Source organism: Rhinolophus hipposideros (assembly GCF_964194185.1).
Source record: "Rhinolophus hipposideros genome assembly, chromosome: 11".
NCBI classification, from domain to species: Eukaryota; Metazoa; Chordata; class Mammalia; order Chiroptera; family Rhinolophidae; genus Rhinolophus; species Rhinolophus hipposideros.
In genome coordinates, this window is record NC_138057.1 from 27,125,617 (window position 1) to 27,151,522 (window position 25,906).

General features: G+C 34.9%; 2 protein-coding genes across 33 annotated transcripts in view; one reads left to right on the plus strand and one right to left on the minus strand.

The window, feature by feature from the left end:
* PTPRD (protein tyrosine phosphatase receptor type D) overlaps nucleotides 1–25,906 on the plus strand; it is a 2,053,994-nt gene that overhangs the window by 184,454 nt on the left and 1,843,634 nt on the right. The window lies entirely within an intron of this gene.
* LOC308504480 (cytotoxic granule associated RNA binding protein TIA1-like) lies at nucleotides 23,742–25,863 on the minus strand. Of its 2 annotated transcripts, XM_081065207.1 has the most exons (2): nucleotides 25,427–25,863; nucleotides 23,742–25,393 (listed from the first exon to the last, which is right to left on the minus strand). In XM_081065207.1, exons 1-2 carry the CDS (start codon nucleotides 25,701–25,703, stop codon nucleotides 24,543–24,545), a joined length of 1,128 nt encoding a protein of 375 aa, XP_080921333.1. In that variant the 5' UTR covers nucleotides 25,704–25,863; the 3' UTR covers nucleotides 23,742–24,542. The 2 variants fall into 2 exon arrangements, with proteins under 2 accessions (XP_080921333.1, XP_080921332.1); XM_081065206.1 differs by having other exon boundaries at nucleotides 23,742–25,863.

Sequence of the window (25,906 nt, forward strand, 5' to 3'; positions counted from 1 at the left end):
CTCTCTCCACTTAGCTCCTCATTGAGAAACCCAGATCCACCTGTTAAAATTATTTAAAATTTCCAATTAAAAAATATTGAAAGTCTAAACTTTTACAATAAAATATGTTTTAAAATTTCCTTTTTATGTGCTTATTTTTTTAAATTGTCTGCTTTCAACCTTGCTGTTTAAAATATTAAGGTTGACCTTCTTAACAAATGGTCTTTCAGTATATTTTTCTGACACACACACACACTTTGGCTTCATTTTTGGTTTTATTTCTGTTTCTTCTTTTATTAAAAATTATAAATTTATCTTCACGGATATTGTCATGCATATTGGTGCTGCTGGATTAAAAGTTTTTAGATTGATGTGGGGCACGTAGCCTGAGAATTCAGTTTCTGACTGGTTTTCCTCACTAGTTTCTAAGGATTGAATAATTGATCTGCTGAGGAAGTGAGCCATTAATATAGTCCGAGAAACACACCGGTTCAAATAGATTGAATGTCTACATAGAGACATTATAAATGTCCTCAGGCTCTAAAGCAATAAAGCGATTCACATGTTTTGAAGGGAAGAGAGGCCTTGTTATTCTCCCCACATTAGTTCACTGGAGACCTTAAATTCAGTTTCAATAAAATGAGATGAATTTAAGGTAGATTGGAAACTGTCAGAGATAGACTAAATAAGGTTGGAAAAAGTGATTTATTTGAGTTAGCAAATAGGGTATTTCATCTGTTTGGTTTAGTTTCTTTACTCTATGTAAATTAAGAGAAGGGAATGACTACATTCTTGTCAGGGATAACATTACTTAACAACTTTTATGTCTGTGTACCCTGCACTTAATAAAAATATATTTTAGTGTGACTCTTACCACAAGGAGCTTTTCCAAAATCTTCAACTGCTGGAGAAATAATTTCTATTGCTTTATGGATCTACTATTTTCTCATCTTAAGAGTTGAAATTTTAATCTGATGCCCACAGTAGATATGAAAACATATCTCCAAATGTGTTCATGTTGTAATCACAGAGTAAATTCGCCCTTTAAAATATACCTAAGGGTTTGTGATATGATTCTCCTTAGAATCCCAGGGAACTCATTTGGAGAAGTAGTGTAAGAGTCATAAGTAATTTTCATCAGTTTTGCAATCTCAAGGTATTTTTATGCATTCACATACAATTATTTATTGCCTGGGTTTGTCTGTCTGTCAGCCAACCTGAAGATATCTGAGTTACATATAAGATTTATTGCTTTACAAAATGTTTACTTGCCAATGATATGCTCTGTAATGACATAGATACACTTTTTAAATTTTACATCTGTTTTTTTTTTCTCTTTCAAACTACAGTCATCTTATATCTCTGACTTTAGTCTTACTGAATATTTTGAAATCTCGTGTTAGATGGATTTCTTATAAGGTAGTTAATTCCAGTGTTATATCTCTCAAATATGTTAAATTTCTATATTTAAACTTTACATTTAGGATTACTACATAAATTTGAAAATATGACTATGAGATATATATTAAAGAGAGGGCTTGATTCAAATTCAGGGCTCTAGAATAATTGGCATATGTCCCATACTTACATATGCCCTTATCAAGGTCAGACACATTAAATTTTTCTTTTGTAAATTACTCTGAATATCCCTTTGTGGATATACAAAGAAAAAAGAAAGAAGAAAAGCAATTCTATGTGATAAATTATCCAAGAACTGAGTTTTTCAATTTTTTTCATTATCATCCATCACGGGAAATCTTTTTTCTTAATCCTCCCAATACCCACAGAATTTAAAAACCATGGATATACTGTTACATAGGAGATATATAGTACATATTTGTTTATAGGATGTGATTCTGTGGATAGCTACAAACCATTTTCACATCTTAAATTTCTTGTACCCAAGAGCAAATATAATATGTTTGAAGATGATACTGCCCCCACTGGGAATGCATGTCCTTGACTATATCTTCAGAGATTTCTTTTTTTCAGTTAATTTTTGTTTGATAGATTTACCCATTTAGGGATCACCTTAGATAAATTACGGCAAATAAAATAGAAGTTATCCCCAGTCCTTGAGAAATTTGTTATATTCAGACACGATACTGCTGTGTTAAATAAAATAAAGTCGCATAGCTGCAAGTGTAATGTAAGAAGGTTCAGACAAAATCGAATAAATGGAGAACAGATGCATGTCATTTTTAGGTAGAAAGTTAAAGCTTCCTGAAATATGAAAATCTGGGGTTCTATTTCAAAGCATGTGATAGTCCAACATTATTGATGATAGGAGTCCGTAGGGGAGGGAGGAATGGTAAATGCCATGCTATAATAATTAAGTAGGATATAACATTAAGCACATCGGCAAGTGTGGTAAGAGCTATGGAAAGAGAAATCCGTACATAGAGTAAGGGGTCTGATTGATGGTTAATCTTAAATACTAAGTAGAATGTTTTATATTTAATATCTATACTAAATATCTAGGCCTAAAAAATCAACAGTAGTAGGTTTTTATTAACTAGTAAGTTTTTATTAAGGAGTAAGTTTTATTAACTGGAAATTGTTTTTCTTGGGGGGCCATGGGGGCGTATATTATGGCTGTAGTGAATAGATTTTAGATGTGCATAAGTATGCATACGGAATAAAGACAGGAATTGAGGGGAGGAAAGGGGATACAAAGAAATGAATCTGCATCATAGAAGAACCTTTTAGCTCCTACTTAAACTACCAAATCATTACTTATGAAGGACAAAGTATATAAATTTCTTATATATAATATTAGTAAAAACTAAGAGGAAGTAGGAAAAACTTATTTGTACTTTTCAATTATTTTAATAAGGATAAGTTTAAAATTAATTTGATTTAGAAATTCAATTGAAATTTTAGTTCAGGGAGGTTTTGACTAACCCTTTCAAACTTGCTAAATTTTCATCACTATTCCATTGATGTCTCTTATCCGGCCTGGAGTGATACAAACTCAAAAGCTGATTTGTACAGTTTTATTTCATTTCTTACTTTGATTCCCCATGAATTTATTTTGAAGGAACTTGATTACATACGGTGTTAGCATTGGCTTACCTATTATTAATTTGCCAAAACAAAGAGTTACCATAGTAAAAAGAAAATAGTCAATTAAATGAGGACTTGTGTCTCTTTTAGAATTTAGAATGCCCTTAGTATTGAATATAGAAAATGATATAATAATAACCACATTAATATTAACATTTTTAAAAAGCTTTCTCTGTTCTAATTATTTAATATGTGTTATCTCCCTGAATCCTTATAACTGTCTCATTAGTGAGAAGTGTTCTTATGCTTCTTTTAGAAATGAAACAACTGAATCTCAGAGACTTTAATTGACTTGCCCAAGGACATAGCTAGTAGATAAGTGGAGGAGACAAGAATTGAATCTATTTCCTTTGGCTTCTCTGAGCATGTGCTTATATCAGAGTTTTGTTCTATAAACTAGGAAATAACTGAGTTCTTCCTCTAAAATATAATTTTTGAGAGAATGATATTTTTAAAATAAAAATCTGATGTCACTTTCCTACTTGTAATGATTTCGGGGCATCTGTTGCCAACAGGATAAATCTAAGCTCCTTAAAATTGCATACAAGACCTTTTATGTTCTAATCTTACCTATTTCTGTAGCTATGCATTATCCTGGTCAAATACACCCTCTTCTCCCACCACTAGTAGGTTTTACCTTAGAAACACTGAACTATTTTCAGTTCCTTGAGCATGACATGCTTTTTCTTACATTCTCAGTGCCTGGGATATCTTACTCCCACAGATTGTCTGTCTAAATCAGTCTTCAAGACTTGTTCAGATCTTGTTTCATCTCTAAACCTTCCTTGAACCAAACCCCACCCAGGTAGTTAATCTCTTCTTATTCCCCATGAATTATATCATTAGTAGATATCGTTACGCCAGTACACGTATACCTTCATGAATCCTCTTAAAGATATTTCATGTAATTTTTTTCTTCATACCCTCAGCATCTACAGTGCTGCCTGAGCACATTGTAGCAAATGAATAATGCTTGTTGCATCAATAATAATTGAAAGTGTTTATAGTTCTTTTACAAACAAAAAATACACTTTGATTTTAAAATTCTATTTTTGCTTAAGACCACTACTATGTTTCCTCTCAATATACATATCCAAGGCATTTGATATACAAGTGTTCAATGGTGGAGATATTAAAACAAACAAAAAAAGACATATATAACCTTTCACCACACTAAATCCAGTTTTATCAACTATCTCATGTTTGCATGCCCTTTTCTTATTTACACATCTCTGAATCTTTCAGTTTCTTGCTGTGCAGGTCTTAATGAAGATACTTGATTTAGTGCTATCACATTCTTCAATACCCTTTTTGTTGTTGTTGTTGTTAAATAAAGACATTGTCTCTGCAGGAGTCAACCACTCACAACCTCACTGGAGATCATGTTCTGTGGGAAGCCCTGCAGAAGAGAAGACTGGCATTTTGTGAGCACTCTCCTTGTGCTACACACTGTTAAGACATTCCTATGTGTGACTATGTGGGTATGAGCACAACCTGTGGCTCAGACTGCCTAAGTCCCAGTTCCATTATTTTCTAGCCATGTGACTTTAAACAAATCCCTTACTCCCCTATGCCTCAGTTTTCTTACCTCTAAAACATGGATAATTCTAGTATCATCTTCAGAGAATTGTTGCAATAGCTCTTTGGCAAGGTCTTCATAGTAAAGCCAAAATATGTGTTAGTGGCTTCCAGTGATATTCTCATCATCAACATCATCATTAACAATAACACAAATTACTTTTTCTGATGCATCTGGGAAGTTGGTTGAAAGTAGGCTTTCATAGTGGATTATAAGCTTCATGGAGAAAAATGTGTTTGTTCTTTTTTTTTTTTTTTAATTTTACTTTACAGACATTGTGTCATGCTCAATTTCAGAATTACAGAAGTAGGTACTTAGAGAGTCCATCCTTACTTCTGATACCGCTGCAAGTTTGGGAGGCTCTGAGACTATCGTCATGCTTGATAATTCACTAGAAGCATTGGCAGAACTCATTGAAAGCTGCTATGTTTTAATTATAGCAAAAGGATACAGACTAAAATCATACAATTGTACTTGGAGCAGAATCCAGGGGAGTTCCAAGCGTGAAGCTCGCCAGTTGCCCCCTTCCAGTGGAGTGATAATTGTTCCTTGTCATGACCTCTGAAAATGTAGGTGGATAATTGCCAACCAAGAAGCTCACTCAAGCCTTAATGTCCAGGGTTTTACTGGGGACTGGTCACATAGATGTGTTGACTGCCTGGAATTGCCAGCCTCCCCAGAAATTGAATGGATATCACATGTCTCAGAGCCCCCACCGTGAATCACACTGGTAGCGTAGAGTGTCCAGTGTTGTTCAAAGCCCCCAAGTAAACCAATATATCTTTTAGACAGGCCATCCCAAGGCTTAGAGATTACTTCTCAGGAGCTGAGGACAAAGGCCAGACCTCTTTTTGGGGATAGATTAATACTTTACTACACAGTGTTGAAAAATAACTTTGAATTAATGAATTAGACTTTGAATCCAGGCAAGCAGAAAGGCAAAGAGAGATAGTCAGATCCTGCCAAGGCTTAACACTGACTTAAGGCTATACTAGTCTTGATTTTAGGAAACATTGTAACATGAGATAGAATAGGGCAGTGAATCCAAGATTTCCTATTTGTAAGTTATGTTAATAATGCTTTGATAGATAACGGACTATTGTACTAACAAATTGAGATAGAAAAAGTTATCACAAACCAATAGTTTCTTTTAGAACCCCTAGAATGTATTTGTTTTCTATCATAATTACCAGGCTGATACATCTAAAATACAAAAAAAAAAAAAAAAAGACAACAAAAAAAAAAGAATACAAGTTAGCTTAGGGCCCATTTTTCCTTAACTTCTTAGGCCACAAAAAGATTTTGACCATAGTAGACTTGAAATTATGAATTGTGATAAATATACCTCATTTGTCCGTGAAGTCAAAAGGCAATTCTGTAAGCCTTTCCTGAAAGCTAACTGTGTTTCCCCAAAAATAAGACCTAGCCGGACAATCAGCTCTAATGCATCTTTTGGAGCAAAAATTAATATAAGACCTGGTCTTATTTTACTATAGTATAAGACCAGGTCTTATATGATATATGATATGATATGTTACGATATGATATATGATACGATATGATATGATATGATACCGGGTCTTATATTAATTTTTGCTCCAAAAGACACATTACAGCTGATTGTCCGGCTAGGTCTTATTTTCGGGAAAACACGGTAAATCCAACATCTCAGGGAAGATTGCCTTTAAGAACTTCTGTTTTTACCTAATGACCCAGTTCCCCATGAGCATCAGAAAGAAGAAGTTGGGGACTATAATTATTAATGTTCACACTGAATAGATGCTCACTTCTTTCATGAACCTACACAAACACTTATTATGGGTAATTGTAGTAGGCACATATGTATTCTGGTTAATATATACGTAGCTAGCCAGGGAGTATTGTTTTGACTTGAGAGATGTTACAATGTAAAACCTGTTCTAGTTCAGTGAATATTTATTTTTTTTACCTGCTGCTAATGAATATAGATAGATATACATATCTATCTATCTATCTATATACATGCATATCTATATACATTCATATATATATTTATTCTGTATATATTCTATATCTATATTCTATATCTATAGCTATAGTTATTTATTTCTATATAGATATACTTTTATAACTATGCCAGTTATTATAAATTCACTATATATGTGTGTGTGTGTGTTGTGTATATATATATATATATATACATATATATATATATATATATATATATATATATATATATATTTTTTTTTAACATTGTTCCCTCTTCAATAACAAAAGGGCTGTAGCCGGAATTAAAATAAGTTGCAACAGCAAAAACAACAATAACATGAGGTACCAAGTACAGAGCTTTTATATCCTAGTGGCTTGCTGGCACCTTTATATCTTGTAAGATTGGCACAATAAATGTATGATCAATGTTCTGTTACCATACCCATTACAGAGGTAAGAAAACTCCAACACAAAGAGAGTAACTTAACTCAATTAACGTAGCTATTAACTGGTAGAACTGAGGAGCATGACAGTTCTTGTAAATCTTTTTTTGCTTCCATTTACTGTGGCCTTGTGGCCTTGTATAGAATGATAACAAGCAGTTATCTCTTCAAGGGAAGGACATGTCCTGGATTACAGTTTCCCAATGTTGGTATTGGGGCAAGTGGTATACATTTCTGAGCTACTTTCAGGGTTACCCCATACCTACTGAGTTTCCCCAGGTACATGCTAAGTATGTAACCTGTAATTGGCAGGGAAATTGTTTGTCTGTGTGTATCAAGAGCCTGATTCCAGTGCCTCAAGTGTGGGGAAGGTGCCTGAAGTGTTAGCTATACAATTTTGTTCTCAGCTCCCTTCAATCTCTGCCTGCCTCCCTACTGGGCCAGTTTATAGTGCAGTGCGAAGTAATGAACAGTTACAGTGTCCCTGGGGAAAATCAGCAAGTTTTACTCAGTATAGCATTACATACAATTGTTATGTATACTTCCCCATTGTCAGGTTCAACAGACATAAATGAAATCCAGATATTTCCCAAATCTCATTAAGACATCACTTTGCCCTTATTTCCACAAAATCTTTTACTAGGTGGCTAAGAGAAAAACATGTGCATTGATTTTAATTACACTGTCTTTGTAATTCTTTTCTGAGTATCTGGCAGAGGGATTAATAGGATTAAAGCTCATTTTAAAAGAATTGGTCTCAGAATAGAACTAGGGGACAAAAAGAAAACTGATTAATAATTTAAATAATTAGGTCCTAAATAATCAACATGTTTTTCAACCTTCCCCAATAGTTTGATTACAATAGACTGAGAGATCTTGAAGAATTACATGGTGTATTTCCCAGTCAGCTCTCTCAACCTTCCCCAGCATCCTCTCTGCTCAAAGCATAGTCAGTTCCTCCACGTTACCTGTGAGCATAAGATTTCAGAAAATTAATATAACATTGCTATTTCTAGGATAATGTTTAGAGGCTCTTGACTTCCTCATTAGACAACATTCATTTTAATTGAAACTATCATTTGTAAGTAAAAATGAAAAAATCTACCATAAGTTATCTAGAGTAAAAAGGGAGGATATACCAATATCTTTATATTGATATGTACAATCAGAATACTATGTAAACAGGAAGTGAAGCAGAATCAACAAGGCTTTTCATGGATGGGGGTGCTGTCAGACTCATGATGGATTCAAACCAGAAATAAGACATCTAGAGGGGCCAAGGAATTATTTACTTGTCTCTCTTCTCTCTCTCTCTCTCTCTCTCTCTCTCTCTCTCTCTCTCTCTCTCTCTCTCTCTCTCTCCATCCCTTCATCCCATCCTCCCTCCCTCTTCATCTTCATTTCCTTTTGCCTCTTTAGGACCACAGTGTTTCCAGGTCTTGCTACTCCATACACAGTAATACACAGATACTCAATACACATATTTCTCCTGAGTGTTATACAATTTTTACTGTTTTGTTTTCCATTCATCTGTACTTTCAGTTATTCAACATCAATCAATCCTAGAAAGAACTAGGATATGCATGCCCAGTAAAAATTACTAGGATTCAGAATTTATTAGGTCCCCTGGGGTTAGCTCATGTGTATGACTATCCAATATCTAGCTGTGAGAGGCTGACTGTAGGATGTGGGATGGCAGAGCAACAATTAGTGATTAGTAATGTACACATTTGTCTTTTAAAGCATGCATGTCTTTGATGTCAAGAATCAGATTTTACTTTTCATTATTTTGCCTGAAATCTGATACAATTCCTTCTACTGAAGAAGTAACTCTAATGGAGGGTTTTTCAGTGATGACAATATTTTGAAAAATAGAGGGCATGGCCACTGCCCTTAGAAAGCATGAAAGCATGCAAAGTTAACAGTTCCCAAATAGACCTTTCTCAGCACTTACTAAGCAGTAGAAGAGCATATGTATTGAAGTGCAGACAGCAACACCCAGTGTCACTGATAGCTGATCAAAAATATTGGTGACACATAAGTAGGGTCAGTAAAGTCACAGTTGTGTTCATTAATACTATATCCTGTCAACACCCTAAAATAATTATATGTCTGGAGTAACCATGTTGATAACTAAAATATTCTACATTGCTTGAGTTTTTATTTAATTAAAAATATTGGCAGTTTGTTACATTTAGTTAACCAGAAAGTCATTAACATCTATTACATTATTTTTTTTTAATTATCTAATTTTTAAAAAGTAAATAAAATTGTGCTTTAGGTGTCAAAAAGGTCTGTTTTGATAAAGGTTATTCATCACATGACACAACACTGTCACTATTAAGTTGTACATGTGTTAATCATTCAGGGAAAGGTTGCATAAGTTATCTGGTTTTGGAAATATATTTGTGTTATAATAGTTCATGCTGTTTATTCTGTTCTATGCAGTCTTATTTGATTCATGTGGTAATTAGTTTTACTGACAAGGGAAGTTAAACTTAGAGGTGTTAGGTAACTTTGATGATAAGATCATACAGTTACTAAGTAATAGTATAAGCCTTGTATATTGTTAACTAATAAAAATAAATTATTCATTTGTTACCCACTTATTCAGGGTAGGTGATTGACTCAGTTATTGAAAGCTTAAATTATAACTCATTAACTATATTTGGCCTTTACATTTTCAATTAAAGGTAGGTTGAAACAACAAATATTGGTGAGGATGTGGAAAAAAACCCGTGCGCACTGCTGGTGGAATTGCATATTGGTACAGCCACTATGGAATATAATATGGAGGTTCCTCAAAAAATTAAAACTAGAACTACTATATAACCCAGCAACCCCACTTCTGGGTATTTATCCAAAGAAATCTAAAACACTAATTTGAACAGATATGTGCATCATGGCATTATTTACCATAGTCAAGATATGGAAGAAACAAAGTGTCCATTGATGGATTATTGGATCAAAAGACTATTGGATATATATATATGATAGATATGATAATATGAATATCACTTGGCCATAAAAAAGAATAAAATATTACTATTGCAACATGGATGGACCTAGAAGGTATTATGCTAAGTGAAAATAAGTCAGACAGAAAAATGTATCCCATTTGATTTCACTTATATGTGGAATTCAAAAAAATAAATATATAAAATAAATAATGAAAATAAATAAACAAAACAGAAACAAACTCTCAGATATAGACCACAAACTGATGGTTGCTAGGTGGAGGATTAGGTGAAAAAAATAGATGTACAAATTGCCAGGTATGAGTGATAGATTGGGGGAGGGGTGTTGTCACTTTGTGAGAGGTGTAAATGTCTAAATACTACATTGTTTGTACACCTGAAACTAGAAAAAAAACAACAACAAAACAACAACAACTACAAAAAAACAAGTCACGGGATGTAAAGTTCAGTACAGAGACTATAGTCAATAATATAGTAATAACTAACTATATATGGTGTCATATGGGTACTAGACGAATAGGGGTGACCACTTTGTAAGTTATATAAATGTCTAATCACCATGCTGTACACTTGAAACTAATATGATACTGAATTTTAACTGTTACTGAAAATTAAAAATAAAGAAAGAACATTAAAAAATTAAGGAAAAAAAAGAAGGTAGGTTGAAAGAAAAGATAATTTTACTCACATAAAAATTAACAAATCTATTTAAGGGTATGCTATAGCTAAGTGAAATTATCATATTTGTTTATAATAAAAGCCCTGGAAACAGTGAAGAGAATAATTTAAAAATCCAAAATTTCAATATTACTGGAAATAGGGACTGTCTGTGGTGAAGAGTGCATTTACTAGAAAATGTGGCCAATAAAACAAAAAATCTCCTATACCATATGATTCTTTAAATAGAGCACATTTGGTAGCTCAATTAATCAAACTCATAACAGCTTACTCAGCCTTCAAGTATGTCACCATCAAAGCCTTCTTCCCTTGCCAAAGCAACTGTATAGGAAAAGCCCAAATCTCTTTTACTATACTTTATGGATCTTCAAAGAATTTTAGTTTTGCAATTTTAACTATGAAAAAATGAATTCAAAAATGTACCACTAATCAGGAAAGAGGCTGATTACATAAATCACAAAAATTACTTAAATGTGCAATTTAACATCAGTCTAAATTTAAATTCTTAATTCCAGAGAATTCTAGAAAACCATCAGTTCATTAATTACTTAATGAGATAAAACATAACAAGAAAGGGTTGCTGAATGCAACAGTATTGATTAGGCTTTCTTTATCAATTTCAACCTGTATTCGTGCTTACAAAGACAGATACAGATAAAAGGAATATAGGAGATTGACTTTACTCTTTTATTATTTCATTTCATTTCATTTCATACACTTTTCTTTCCCTTTTGCATTTTCTTTGAAATCAAAGGGAAACCAATGTAATGAATACAAATCAGAATCCTGAAGGACATGTGGCTATTTTATTAACCTCATTATGAGATGGATCATAATAAATATAAACATATACATAGCTTTTGCTCTCTCAGGTTCTGACAAACAAACAAACAAAACAAAACAAAACAAAACAAAACCCAGCGATTTTTATTTCTTCTTTTCATGCATGTGTTACTAACTATCATATCCATTCTCTATAATACAAAACAAACAAAACAAACAAAACCAAAACAAACAAAACAAAACAAAACAAAACAAAACCCAGGGATTTTTATTTCTTCTTTTCATGCATGTGTTACTATCATATCCATTCTCTATAATACTTCCTCACTGTAGAGTTTTTTATCTTCAGATTTAAATGTTTTGTAATGCATATATTGAGCAAAAGTATGTAAAAGCAGATTTTTAATAACTGCATATGTCATAGTGTAAACTACAGACCCTGTTGTGAAGGCTAAATGGTGAGCATCGGGGGTCTGGTGTGGGAGCACTGATACAGCTGCTGTGTGACTCCCCCTGGAGGCCCAAACTCTGAAAGTTCCGATACTGCTCTGCTGCTTGGGGGAGTCAGAATCCAGCAGACTACACTGTGATGGATCCCACACAAAGATCCTGTCTGTTCTTCCCTGTAGGCTTGGGGGATTTGCCCCATCCTTTCTAATCCAGCAAATGTCTGTACGTCCCAAACAAAATATGGTGTCTCACGTAGCCGGGATTTGCTCTTCCACCTGAATGGCATTCTTCCCAATCCTTTGTATGATTCCTGGCAAACTCCTAGTCATTCATAAAGCCTAAAATTAGATATCACATCCTGGAAGAAGTCAGAGTGCTCTTTATGGACTATGATAAAATACTTGCTGTAACTCCTTGAGGGCATGTTCATCCTGTTTTATCTTTTGCATCTATGTTCCTCAGTGTGTTCTTTGAAGGGAGAATTTTGCCTTGCTAGTCTTTGTGTTCGCTGTATCTTTGGAAGGGCAGGGATGATAACTTCTAAAAAAAACGTTTGTTAAATGAAAGAATGAATAAAGGCATAGCCGGGGTACATTGCATATAATGGCGATTTTGTTGCTCAAGTTAGTCTGTTTCAGAATTGGGCTGACTCCCCTTTAACATTATAATGGGGAGTTCTTATCTATTGGGGTGATAGGAAGTGGCCAATATTTAACCAATGTGACTCACAGAAACACCTATTTTAAATAGTTCAAATGGTACCACCTAATCATAGAATCAGCCCAGTCCTTAACGTGGCTCATGACTAAACACGTACAGTGGATGTACTAGAAGGTGTTCTAAGCACTGGGGATACAGCTGTGGCAAGCACTCTAGCTGCAGGCGCCATGGAATTTGCATTTTAGAAGAAGAGAAAGAAAATAAACAGATACCCAAATGAGTAATTTAAATCCATAGTGAAAAATACTATGGAGGAGGAAAACAAATAGGGAAAACAAGAGGTGGCAAGAATAGTGTTTCCGGAAGCCTTCCCCAGCAGGTGGCATCCTAGCAGGGACTTGTATGAAGCATGGGGGTGAGCTTTGTGATGACCTGGAGGAAAAGCATTCTTGATAGAGGGTACAGCAAATACAAAAAACCCAAGGTGGCATGTGTGGCAGTGAAATGTCTGAGAAATAGCTGAGGGTGAGATCATAATAAGCGTTTTGGATCATGGCCTGAGGGTGATGGGAAGTCATTGGAGTTTGTGCCCAGACAGTTAGATGATCTGATGTATATTTGAAGAGACCCAGTCTAGCTGCTAAGTGGTAACAAAACTTTAGGGCATCGCAAATCCACTGGAAACAGAGACTCAGGCAGTTAGTAATCCTGGATGAGGGGTTTAGCACTATAGGTGTGAGAAATGGTCAGATTCAGGGTAGATTGTAAAGGACGTGCTCACAGGAATTTGCCACTGACTGTATAGGCATTCATATCTGTCTTAGCTGTGACAAAACAAGCAGCCAGTGACAGATAGGAATTGTCCTGGTACTGTCAGCTACACCTCAGTGAGATGTGGAGTTTCCCTGACATTCAAGGCTAGACAGATGTCCTCATGTTGAGCATGAACAATGTAACAGAACCGCATCACATTAGGGCATTCTATGATTATAACGGATCACGGCAAAAGCAAGACCATTCTTTAATCACATCCAAATGCAGCTAAGTACACACATATTTTTCCAAATTAAAAATGAACAAAGGTTCCCCAATGCTGCTGTGTTGCCACTTGACAAGTGACAACTTTAGTGTTGCTTTATTCCTTCTGTCTTCCAGATACAGATTATTAAGATCCCGAAGAGTAGAATTACTCTTGTTTTCAGACTACATCCAATTCTGAGAAAAGGCTTACTTTCTTTCCCCAAATGATTTAACACAGCCCCTGATTTTATTATAAGTCTTTTTGTATCACTTCTTACTGAGACACCCCACCGTTTCACACGGTGACCATTCTCTTCTGTTACAGAGGCAATAAAGCAAACCCTGCTCAATTATATAATTCCTGGTGGCCCTTGGCTGGGTCTTTGACAGAAATTGATGGTAGACCAATCATTTTATAACAATGAGAAATTTGGTTTTCTATTTTTAAGCCTGAAAACCTATAGCAAGATACATATTAAATCTTTTAGAAAATATTTAATTTTAAGCTTAAGTCTAGAGACAGCAGAAATGAACCATGTGAACGTGTCATATAAAAGCTGGCCTAGGCAACAAATCTGAGAATCTGCTATCCTCCTACAAGAGTTTAGTGCTAAGAGCGCCTCTCTTCACTTGTTTCCATATCCTGAATAGAAAATTATTTTCTCTTTTCAGAGCTCAAGGCCAAAAATAAATGCTATTTAATTATTGTTCTTCCAAGGAATTCCCTTAAACTTTATAATCTAATACTCATAACTCTGTTGAGATTACCTTAGATTTGTTTCACACAGTGTTTTCATTTTCTAGAAAATGCCTACTATTTTGGCAAACCCTTAGGCAGATATAAGTCTCCTTTTAATGGTTTTCTGTAAAGGGTTTTCTTCAACTTTCTTTATTCACCCAGGGATCGAAAGGTTTCACAGATTAATTCTAAGAAGGAGAGATGAGGCTGCTCTCAGCCAGCTGAGTCTAAGCTGGATTCCAAATATGCCAGGATGTGGTACATTGAATATAGTTAACTGGATGTGATGTGGGAAAAGTCAAGGTTTTGAAAGCATCTAAGACCCCATTCTGTGATTTTGGGTGTAAGTCTTTCAATCATGATAAATGTCAATACCCTTATCTGTTATGCAGAAGTAATTAAATGAAGTGTAGAGCATATGAAATAATATATGAAATTACATTGTATTTAAGTTATACTGTATATATGTGTCCCTTACAGATAGAACAATATTTATTTTTTCAAGTTTGTTCCTGATGTTTAATTTATCTAAAATTTCATTGTAATTGTAAGTCACATAAAATTATCTAAAGGAAAAAAGATATAATTAACTCGAGGTCATACAATATTAACTGTTCATTGACTTCAAAATCTATGGATCCTCTGTCATAAAATGGAAATAACCCTTGTTGGCAATGGTAAACTCCGCCTGTTTTCTTCTTCTAAAGGTGTTGTCAAAATCAAATGAAATTAGACAAAAAAGGATCTGCGACAGGTTCCTGTCACAAATTCAAAATTAGATGAGGAAACTGAAAAACTGATGTGAACATATGATTTTGCAAACTATTTTATGATGCATTCATTGTAATGACGTGAGGGTGGAGATTATCATCTGTAATGTAGAGAAGGACAAGAATGCAGTATCAGAACAGACTCCAAAGCTGTGTGCTCTGATGTTGGGTACAAGTTTTTTAACTATCTGAGCATTGACTTCTTTATCTGTACAATAGATAAGTAAATGCAGTACAGATAATATTAAATAATATGTATGAAATATTTTGTCCATTATAAAATGCTATGCAAGTGTTTATAGACGAGTTTCTGGCTGTGTGATAAAGGGGACAGCTAAGCACCATGCCAAATTGCTTTGTGTGGATTTGGCAGTGCAAATGTTTAGCTTGAAGAGATTTCAGCTGAATTGGATATTTCAATAGGAAATTTGTAATGTTATATTAAAATAGTACTGTGATAGAAAGTAACAGATCTAATTTCCAAAATGTGAGATCTATTTCTAGGGAGTAATTCACACACTGCGATAATCTCATTGTGTCAATAATATTTAAGTGATTCACTGTTATTTGTAAACCTTTAATTGTGATAGCTAGCACAAAATAACATGTGAAAACCATGATTATATGGTTATCACTCTGTTTAATAGGGTTTACAGCCTCTATGTACACATAACAGCTGCTGGAGCAAGCCCTCAATTAATTTCACATAACAGGAGCAATTTTACACAATTACTCGAAAATCCTTGGCCATGTTCCATTTCTCTGACATAAACATATGGGCCAAAATCACAAGAAATGATTACTCCAGTGGGATCTCTTATAATAATAGTTACATTATAGTTAATATTTTTCCAGATTAAATCTTTTGACTTCTGTACAATCTCGCTTGATATTTAAAAGTTATATTAATATGGATGATACTTATTATTAGTTTTTAGAGCTAAAATTTCTTGTGTGCTTACTAAATTCTAAACTCTATGCTATGCAATTCAAGTGTATCACCTCCCTTAATCCTTGGACCTCCTAAAGAATAGGTTCCAAAGTTATGTGTCCTCTTAGGAGAAACAAATTTACTAAGATTACGTAGCCAGACTTAGGTCACAGTGGCCAATATGCAGAATAGGCAAAATTGTAATCCAGGTTGGCTGGTGTCTAAAGCCAATTTATGTAACCACAGAGCATCCTCTTTTGTTTTTTATCACTATTCAATATGCTACTTGTCAAAATTAAATTCAATACAAGACTTTTTTTCCTAGCTATAATTATAAATTACTTCAAAATACATGTGTTTATTAGCAAAGACAGTTAGTAACATCATTTGGGCGCCATCAGCTATTTTGTTAATTATCAATTTAGACATTGATTCCATAAGTATTTATTAAACACCTATATGAGTTAAGCCTCCGTGTTTGAGCTGAGATATTTAGTCAGTCTTCCTGCCAAGAAATGCAGATTTAAGGGGGGAGGAGGGCTCTACAAGAGGGTAAATGGGGTCTTATATATGGTGATGGAAAGAGAACTGACTCTGGGTGGTGAACACACAATGTGAGATGCAGATAATGTATTACAGAATTGTACACCTGAAATCTATGTAACTTTACTGACAATTGCCATCCCAATAAACTTTAATTAAAAATAAAAGGAAATGCGGATGTGCATTCTCTAGTCAGAAAGCTTGTTTGTTTCTATTTGTTTTATCTCAGAATGCCCTTTCTTCCCATTTAGGAAGAGAATAATTATAGCTGAGTCCAGATTCTATATATAGCTAACATCTATGAGTCTTTTCATCGTACTTCTCTCTGTTATCTTCCTATTCTCTAATATGACAAATGTCCATATTATCTCATATGTCATATTGCATTGTAATTTCTACCAATTTATCAATTTACTCTTTTAATCCACAACTCCTTGAGGAGATATATATGTTATTTATCTTTATGTTTTCAACATATAGATTATAATCATGTGTTTCATTAATTTCATTGTCTGAAGAGGGAATGAAGGAATAAATGAATGTGTGAAATCCCAGTGTACTCCAGAGAATTTAAGAAAAATGCCTAAGAGAAGTCTAGGAAGAGGACACAATTCTTTTATTACTATATTCACCATGTATCAGTAACAATTAGCTGAGCTGAAAATGACAGCAATTGCCTCAAATGTGCTGAAGCTGTCATGCAAGGTGAGTCCTTTTTGAGGCTTCCACCTGTCATATGCCAGGGCTCACTGTGAATTGCACAAAACCACAAAGCATGGGTAAAGTAATAAGCTTCACTGGGAAAATTTACAATTCAGGGGTCAGTAAGAGGAGATGGTACGGTTACTCTACTATTCAATATCATTTCCCAGGGAGATGATATGAGGCCAGGTCCCTCCTTGGAACACCTATTCTTACTATGTGCCTAGCCATCTCCAGGAAGGCTCACCTTGGGAAATTAATGAGAATAAGGAGACCCATGTCTTCTGGTCTGACTTAACCCTGCCATGTACATTTTCCTAATAAAGCTGCTCCTTATCCCATATTTAGCCATAGTGCCCAACTGGTAAACTATAAGACACTAACCATAGAAAATGTATGAAAAATACATTTTCGTGGCTCACATCACTAAAAAATAGCAAACAAACACACAAACAAAAAACTACAGACATTACTGAAGACTTTATACAAGGAATTAGGGATATTATTCTTACAGAATATGGACAGTCTTGTTTTTCTTATGGATGTTGTAATAACTTACTACAAACTTTGTGGCTTAAAACAAAACAGAATTATTATTTATCTGGAAGTCAGATCAGAAGTTCAAAACTGGACTAAAATCAAAGTGTAAATGGGGCTGAATTCCTTTCTGGAGGGTCTTTGGAACAATCTGTTTGTTTTTGTTTTGCTTTGTTTTGCCTTTTTGCCTTTTTCAGTTATTGGAGGCCATCCACATTACTTAGCTCATTGCTCCCTTCCATCTTCAAAACCAGCAATTGCTGATGGAGTCATTCCTTTACTGTATCACTCTGACACAGACTCTCCTACATCCGTCTTCCATATTTTGAGGACCCTTCTCATTACATTAAGCCCACCAGGGAAATATCCTTATTTTAAGGTCAACTGATTAGCTACCTAAATTTCACATGCAACCTTAATTCCTTCTAACACTCACACAATGTATCCACAGGTTCCAAGGATTTTAACATGGAAGTCTTTTGGGAACAATTTTCCTGCCTATCACAGAGGTTTCTCTCTCCTTTCTTATTCTTTTTGGCTTTCTTTTGTATTAGGGCTTTATTGTTAATTCCTAAGAGGCAGGACCATAGCTGCTGTCAGCTAAGAGGGTACAGCTTTCCAGGTTCAGGTTCAGTCAGGAAAGGAAAGTTTTTCCTCCCTCCGCTAGTGTGAACTTGGTTCCTGGTCCTATGATTTTCTGAGCTGTTTCATGTGCAAGTCTCTGGGGGCAGCAAAACGAAACACTTTTTACCCCAGAACTTAAATCTCACCTTCACCTCTATATAATGTAAATTTATGGGGGAAGCAGACATAGGGAAAGGGACTGTACCCAGTATGCCAGTTAGGCTGAAAAATAAGGGAATCAGGAAACCTGCTCACTGCGTAACAACACAAGGGGGAAAAATCTTGTTTCTACAGAAAAATATGCCTACTTGGGGTAAATTATGTCTTTTTACATGTCTGTGTTGGTGGTCCGTCTACCCAAGGTAAGTCACAAATATAAACTCTCTATAAAACTTGGATCTTAGCTTTCTCTGTATGATTCATCGTATATAACATTTTCTAAATTCTGCATAATAAAATCTTCTTGCTACACAACAATTTAATTTTATGCTTTAGGTTTTTAAATTAAAACAGTTCAAAATGTAGGTCACTTGACATTTGTATCTACCAAAGAAAAAAAATAATGGGCTTCGAAAGGTAACTACTTATGGTGACCTTAATAAATAGATAGATACATAATTTCATTAGAAATACTATCTTAAGGTAATGAAATATGAGATCTCACCATCAGTTTTGTTTTTCATGTGTGAAAACTTAATTTTCTGTAGTAATCATAATGTATTAGTGTCCTAAGCTTTATTTTAAAATAGAAAACTAATGTTCACGTTATTGACCATATATGAACCCACTATAAGGGAATTTCATAATGTCCATTCCTTTCATAATAACCATTTGTGTGCCAGACACCAAGCTGAACACTTCTCATACATTTGCCATCATCCTTTACAATGAACTACAAGTTAAGCAGTGAATGAACTTAAGCTCGCAGAGATTAATTTGCCACATATTACATAGCATTTAAGTGGAAGCCAGTTTTCTCTGACAAAAACTACCCTCCATATTCTGTAAGAATGATGTCCTTTAATTTTAGAAAAACAGATGGATTGAACAGAAACTTTGAGCTTGTATTCTTCAAACTTATATTAACAGGCACTAAAATGTACTCTCCTTTTACTTGGTCTCTCAGCATATAGATACATATTTGATGGGTAAATGAATGAGATATATTATGCTTCCATCATCCATAGATTTGACCACCCCTCTGTGAATAATATATGTAAAAGGCTACTGGACAAAATCACTATTAACTAGACTTTAATTCTTCTTGAAAAGTTTAAAGTTTAGTGGAAAAGATAATATACACACACACAGACACACACATATATATCACCATCCGATGAGAGTATGTGTTATACTCAATTAAGTTCGTGAACTTGTTGCAACACTGTTGCTCACCTTTTTTTTTTTTGATATCAGAGGAGTTATTCATTATGAATTCGTACCAACTGGACAAACAGTTAACCAAATTTACCATTGGGAAGTGCTGAAAAAGTTGCACGAAAAAGTTAGATGACCTGAACTTTCGATGACAATTCATGGCTCTTGCATCACAACAATGCACCAGCTCACAGGGCACTGTCTCTGAAGGAGTTTTTTGCCAGTCAACAAGTAACTGTATTGGAACACCCTCCCTACTCACCTGATCTGGCCCCCTATGACTTCTTTCATTACCCGAAGATAAGGGAAATATTGAAAGAAATTCATTTTGATGACATTGAGGACATCAAGAGTAATAGGACGACAGCTCTGATGGCCATTCCAGAAAAGAGTTCTAAAATTGCTTTGAAGGTTGAACTAGGTGCTGGCGTTAGTGCATAGCTTCCCAAAGGGAGTACTTCAAAAGTGACCATAAGGATATTAGACAATGAGGTATGTAACACTTTTTCTAGGATGTGGTCATGAACTTAATTGTCTAAACTCATATTTACCTATTGAGAAATACAAAGAACTTTAACAGAGAGAGAGAGAGAGAGAGAGAGAGAGAGAGAGAGAGAGAGAGAGAGAGAGAGAGAGAGAGAATGAACCTATGAACCTGCTTTTGGCTGGTGTGATGATCTTTTTCAAGAAAAATGTATTTCTTGTTAATTTTGAAGGGCACCTAATGTTCCAATGTGTAGAAATGTGAGAAGGGACTATGTGAGATTGATAATTAGTCCACAAGATTAGACTGGTGAGCAATACAAGTGGAAGAAGCAGAAGCAACATTGTGAGGCATCTACATAGAAAACATGAGAAGAGAAGGAAGGGTGTTTCTGGGACAAGGCTAAGTTAAAAACCAAGGGGGAGTCCACATTTAGGATTTAAAATAGAAGTTTAAATTATGATTTAAGAAGCAAAAGCAGCAGTATAACACTTTAATAAAAAGATTATTTTTTGAAAAATTAAAAAAAAATGAACTTACCGCTTTTAGAAGGAGAAGCAGCCCTTCTGACACATTTAGAAGATACTTCTCTTTTTTTTCAAAGGTAATAAATTTGTGTCATGTGTACTTGCAGAGGTTTTGCTTTAAATATTACATTGGTATACTGTCTTATTCCTTTTTGTTATTAGTTTGCTAATTTTTATCACGTTTGTTGTTAATTCTCAGTTCTTTTTCCAGCAAACTGTGTGGTCCTCTATTCTATTGGCTAGGATTGGGGCCATATTCTCCACCTTTTAAATGTCATAGGGATGTACAATTCTTGATACTTTCCTTAAAATTGTACTTCAGTATATCTTTACAAGTCTTGATTTTACTCAAAATATGGATTATTGATTCTGTTAGTATTTTGTTTCTATATTTTATATTACATGGGATGGAAAAGCTGTCAGGCATCCTACGAAATCACCTAGTCCAGAATTATTAGAATGGTGTCCACCCTCTTTAATTAAGGTTTTGAAATTATATTTTGAAACCTGCTTCATAGGCTAAGCCTGTGGTTAATATTCTTAAGATAGATAAAGTCTCTCTTTCGTTTATGCTATGATTATTATTATTATTATTATTATTATTTGTTGATATTCCCATTTCAAAAATGATAATAGCTAATGTATGCTCTTCTAGTAAAAACTTATTATACTAACTTCTGACTAGAGCCAGGCACTTGAATGCCTATGTATCTTTCAAAGTCTATAGAATGACTATGTCCCCAATTCTTATTAGTAAATATTTTGTCTTGTCATTTTCAATGAATTGTGATTTACAAATTGTGCAGAAACATTCAATCCTGTAACTTTGTTAATACTATGGAGTGAACTGTTAGTTAGCCTTAACCATCATATCATTTGCATGGTGTTTATTGTGTTAAGGGACTCTAGAGGAAAGGAAAAGATAAAACATGAGCTGTAGTCACATTCTTTATAATGCTTTATAAATGAGACAAGAAAATTTAGGGCATAGATATATGAACATAACTAATATAAGTAAATTTAATGCAAGATCCATTTTGCCTAAAATTGCTTAGTGATCAGGAATATTAAGTCCTTTAAGTTTATTCATTTGTATTTATTAAATTTATTTGGATAAGATTGTTTAGTGAAATTATATAGGTTTCAAGTATACGGTTCTATTCTACATTGTCTATATATTGCATTGTGTGTTCACTACCCAGAGTTAGTTCTCCTTCCATCACCATATATTTAACTGCCTTTACTCTCTTCGACCATCCTCCTTCATGCTTTACCCACTTGTAACCACTAAAATGTTGTCAGTGTCTATGAGTTTTTGTTTGTCTTGTTCATTTGTTGCTTTCAGTTTTATATCCCACATAGGAGTGAAATCATGTGGTTCTCAACTTTTCTCATCTGCCTTATTTTGTTAAGCATGATAATTTCAGGATTCATCCTTGTCGTCACAAATGGCAGTATTTCATCTTTTCTTATGGCTGAGGAATGCGCCATTGCATCAGTGTGTCACATCTTAAGTGTGACTGTTTTGAAAAATGACGCTAACAGACATCACTTGATAGTGACATTTTTAAAACAATCAAACTTGACTTAATCAATATACATTTTACCTGATCAGAATATCTTTAAAAATGGCTGAATGAACAAAGGGTATTTAGGTAGAAGGTAATGGCTGTGTGATCAATACTAGAAAGCTCATAGTTCCTACCATTTGTAAAGTAACTAAATATGAATCCAAGCTTGTATATTTGAACCCTCTTTGTATGACATTTATTTAAAAATATATTACCAATGTGAGCAATCCACAGCTTGCAAATACAAATGTGAAAAATCCAAATACCACTTGTCTCCAATTTACTCAAAAGCTCAGCATTTCTGGGAAAACTGGAGAAATCATTCCTCTCCCTACTCTACACCACACCTCCATACCAGGGGCCTAGGTTAAATCATCTTAGAGGCTTTTATTTAGAAAAAAAAATAACTTTATAAGCACTTGGTATTTCGTGCAGGGACTATTATCATTGACAAATGCCAATCTGTTTTCTTTCTTTCTTTTTTTTTTTTAATGCATGCTAATCAATGAATTGAAATACATAACTTAAAGTTTCCTGCCCTACCAACTTTCTCGACATATTTTTCTCAATTCTGTTTTAATGAGACTCACTTCCTACTATATATAGTGCTATGATGGTTAATACGTTTATTTTAAGCCAATTAAATGCTTAATGCCTGCCCATGCAGGTATATAATGGTGAACAAGTCATAATCTCTATTTTATGCTGTTTTACTGCATGAAATCAGTAATACCAAGTTGAGATCATGATTCACAAATTCTTCACATACCAGGTGATGTTTCAGTTATGGCTAGTTAGCTCTTGTGAAATCTATACATTCCAGGTAGACAATTACAGTGCTGGGACACTAGAAGGAAAAGTATAGTATATTAAGTTACCTAAAAATAAGTCAGTGTAGCTGGATTGGATTGTGTGTATCTGTTCGTCTACAGGAAGAAGAACACAGCCAAGAGTTTTGGAGAGAAGGGCTTTTAATGTCTGATTAGAAATGTGAAGATTTATGTGGAGTCACTGAAATTAAATGACAGAGTTAGCTTTTAGGTATTAGAAAGATCAATCTGGCATCATTGTACAGAATGGGAGCAGCTGAAATTGAGACACGGAGACCAAATGAATATCAGTTTTGGAAATAGCAGTGGTAGTGGAGAGGAGAGATTAAGTGATTTACTGGATTTGAAGGATGAGGAGAGGGAAAGAACAAGAGATATTTAAGTTTTTTACTTGTGAACAGGGAGATGATAACACTGTCTCCTGAGATAAGAAATATAGAAGGGATGATTTTATTTTATTTTATTTTATTTTATTTTTTTTTTTTTTTGAGATTTTCTTTAGTAACAAGTTTTTGTTTTCGTATTTCCTGGCACATCGCAAATTTATCACAGAAGATAAAAATCCTTTTAAACAAAGTCAACAGAGAATTCTTGAGGCACCTTCTCATATAAAACACAAGATGAATGCAATTATCAATCCATCTGAGAAAAGTTTTCAATCTAAGTGAGCATCATTTTTCCCATTTAAGTATATTTTACAGAACTTTAATAAGGCAAGACAAATTTGTGAAAAAATGTAGATACAAAAATGATGTAAACTAATAATTTATATTTAAAAACCCCCAAAGGGAAAACAGTGAAGATGGGATAGTTCAAACAATACCTTTTAAAAAAAACCCTAAAACAATTGTGCACAAGCTGAAGATTACAAAGAACTTCTAGACTCTGCACAGTTTTGGCTTTTTGTTTTTGTTACACCTTTATATTACATGTTTGAAATCATATTAGGAATGCGAACTAGAACTGCACACTACTTTAGTGGAAAAAAGTTCGACATTGTGCAATTTTCTGCCTCTTAATTTTAAAAAAGTGGCAGCAATCCCTGCATTTGTATTTGAAACAAGGATCTGAGAAACTTTATCAAAAAAGGTAATGAAGGCAAAAATTGGCAGACATCCAGCATCTTGTTTCTTTTTAAAACAACGTGGATAAGTAATTTCATGATTAAAAAAATGAATCTTTTAAATAAATACATTGTATCTGACATTTGCACTGACTGATTTGATAAATCTTTAAGTAAACAACGGCTTTACTATACTCCCTGTAGCCTCAAGCCACTGGCTTTAGATTTTGGAGTCCTTTTTCACTGGGTTTCATACCCTGCCATTCGATACCCTGCAGGCTGATTAGGCAACATGCTGCCATTCTGTCCTGGAGGAGGCTGCACTCCATAATTTGGTCCCATCCACGGTGCAGAAGATTGTGTCTGATTAAATCCCTGCTGGTTCCATGCCTGGCCGTACATTCCATATGCAGGTACTTGCCAACCGTTAGGCATATACTGGCCAATTTGTTGTGCGTTTCCATACCACTGGCCCCACTGGCCATAAGCTTGTGGATATCCAATTTGATTCTGCTGTTGCACGGGGTTTATCATATCCAGAGTTTCTTTGCCCCAATAGCATTTCACAACATGGCCTTCGATGGTAGTTCCATTAACAGACACAATTGCATGTGCTGCACTTTCATGGGAATTGAACCGAACAAATGAATATCCTTTATCTGGAAAGACTCGAATTTCCATTATTTGTCCAAATGGCGAAAAAGTCTGACGCATTAGCTGTTCTGTTAGCCCAGAGGTGACCCCTCCACAGTAGACAGTACAGTTGCTTGGACTAGACTGATTTACAACCTCATCATATGATAGCTGTTTGGTGTTTGACTCATATGTACTCTTTGGAGCTGGAGGCTTTCGGGTTGCCCAGTTAGTTCTGATTTGTCTTCCACCAAGCCACTGGCCACCCATCTGTTGAATGGCGTTTTCTGCATCCCATTTGTTGAAAAAGGAGACAAAGCCATATCCCTTAGACTTTCCTGTTGCCATGTCTTTTACCACTCGGGCATCTGATATTCTTCCAAACGGTGCAAAAGCAGCTTTTATATCTTCTGTTGTAATTTCTGGACTGAGATCACCAACAAAGACATGGAAATGATCTTGTGAACGCTGTGTGCTGACAACGGTACTACTGCTTGTATCTTTCTTTTGACTGCTGGGGGTTGTTGCCCAATTCACTTTGACTTCCTTACCCATTATCTTCCGCCCATTCATAGCAGCTAGTGCTGCAGCTGCATGACGATGCTCATAAAATTCCACAAAACAATATGGATCGTTTCCAGCTGTATCCATAATCATTTTGCAGTTTTTACAAGGTCCAATCTGGCTAAAGAGCTGGAGAATTAGAGCTTCTGTCACATCTCTGGAAAGGTTACCAACATATAGAGTCTTGGGCATCTCATCCTCCATGGCTGCTGCAGTCGCGGCGGCGCCTCTGGGTCCAGCTCCCTACCCTTTACTGCCTCCCAAATCGTCTGAGCGGCTATGGCTGCGGAATAATGGGGTTTCTCGGCTGACCGGAGGTTACTTCGCCTCCTTCTTCGGCGGCAACTACACTAACCCGCCCGGCCCAGCGCGAACAATGAAGCCCCAATAGAAGGGATGATTTTATA

What these genes read in the sequence shown, in the direction of transcription:
- LOC308504480 (XM_081065206.1), bottom strand. Translation starts at nt 25,703, where the DNA reads ATGGAGGATGAGATGCCCAAGACTCTATATGTTGGTAACCTTTCCAGA.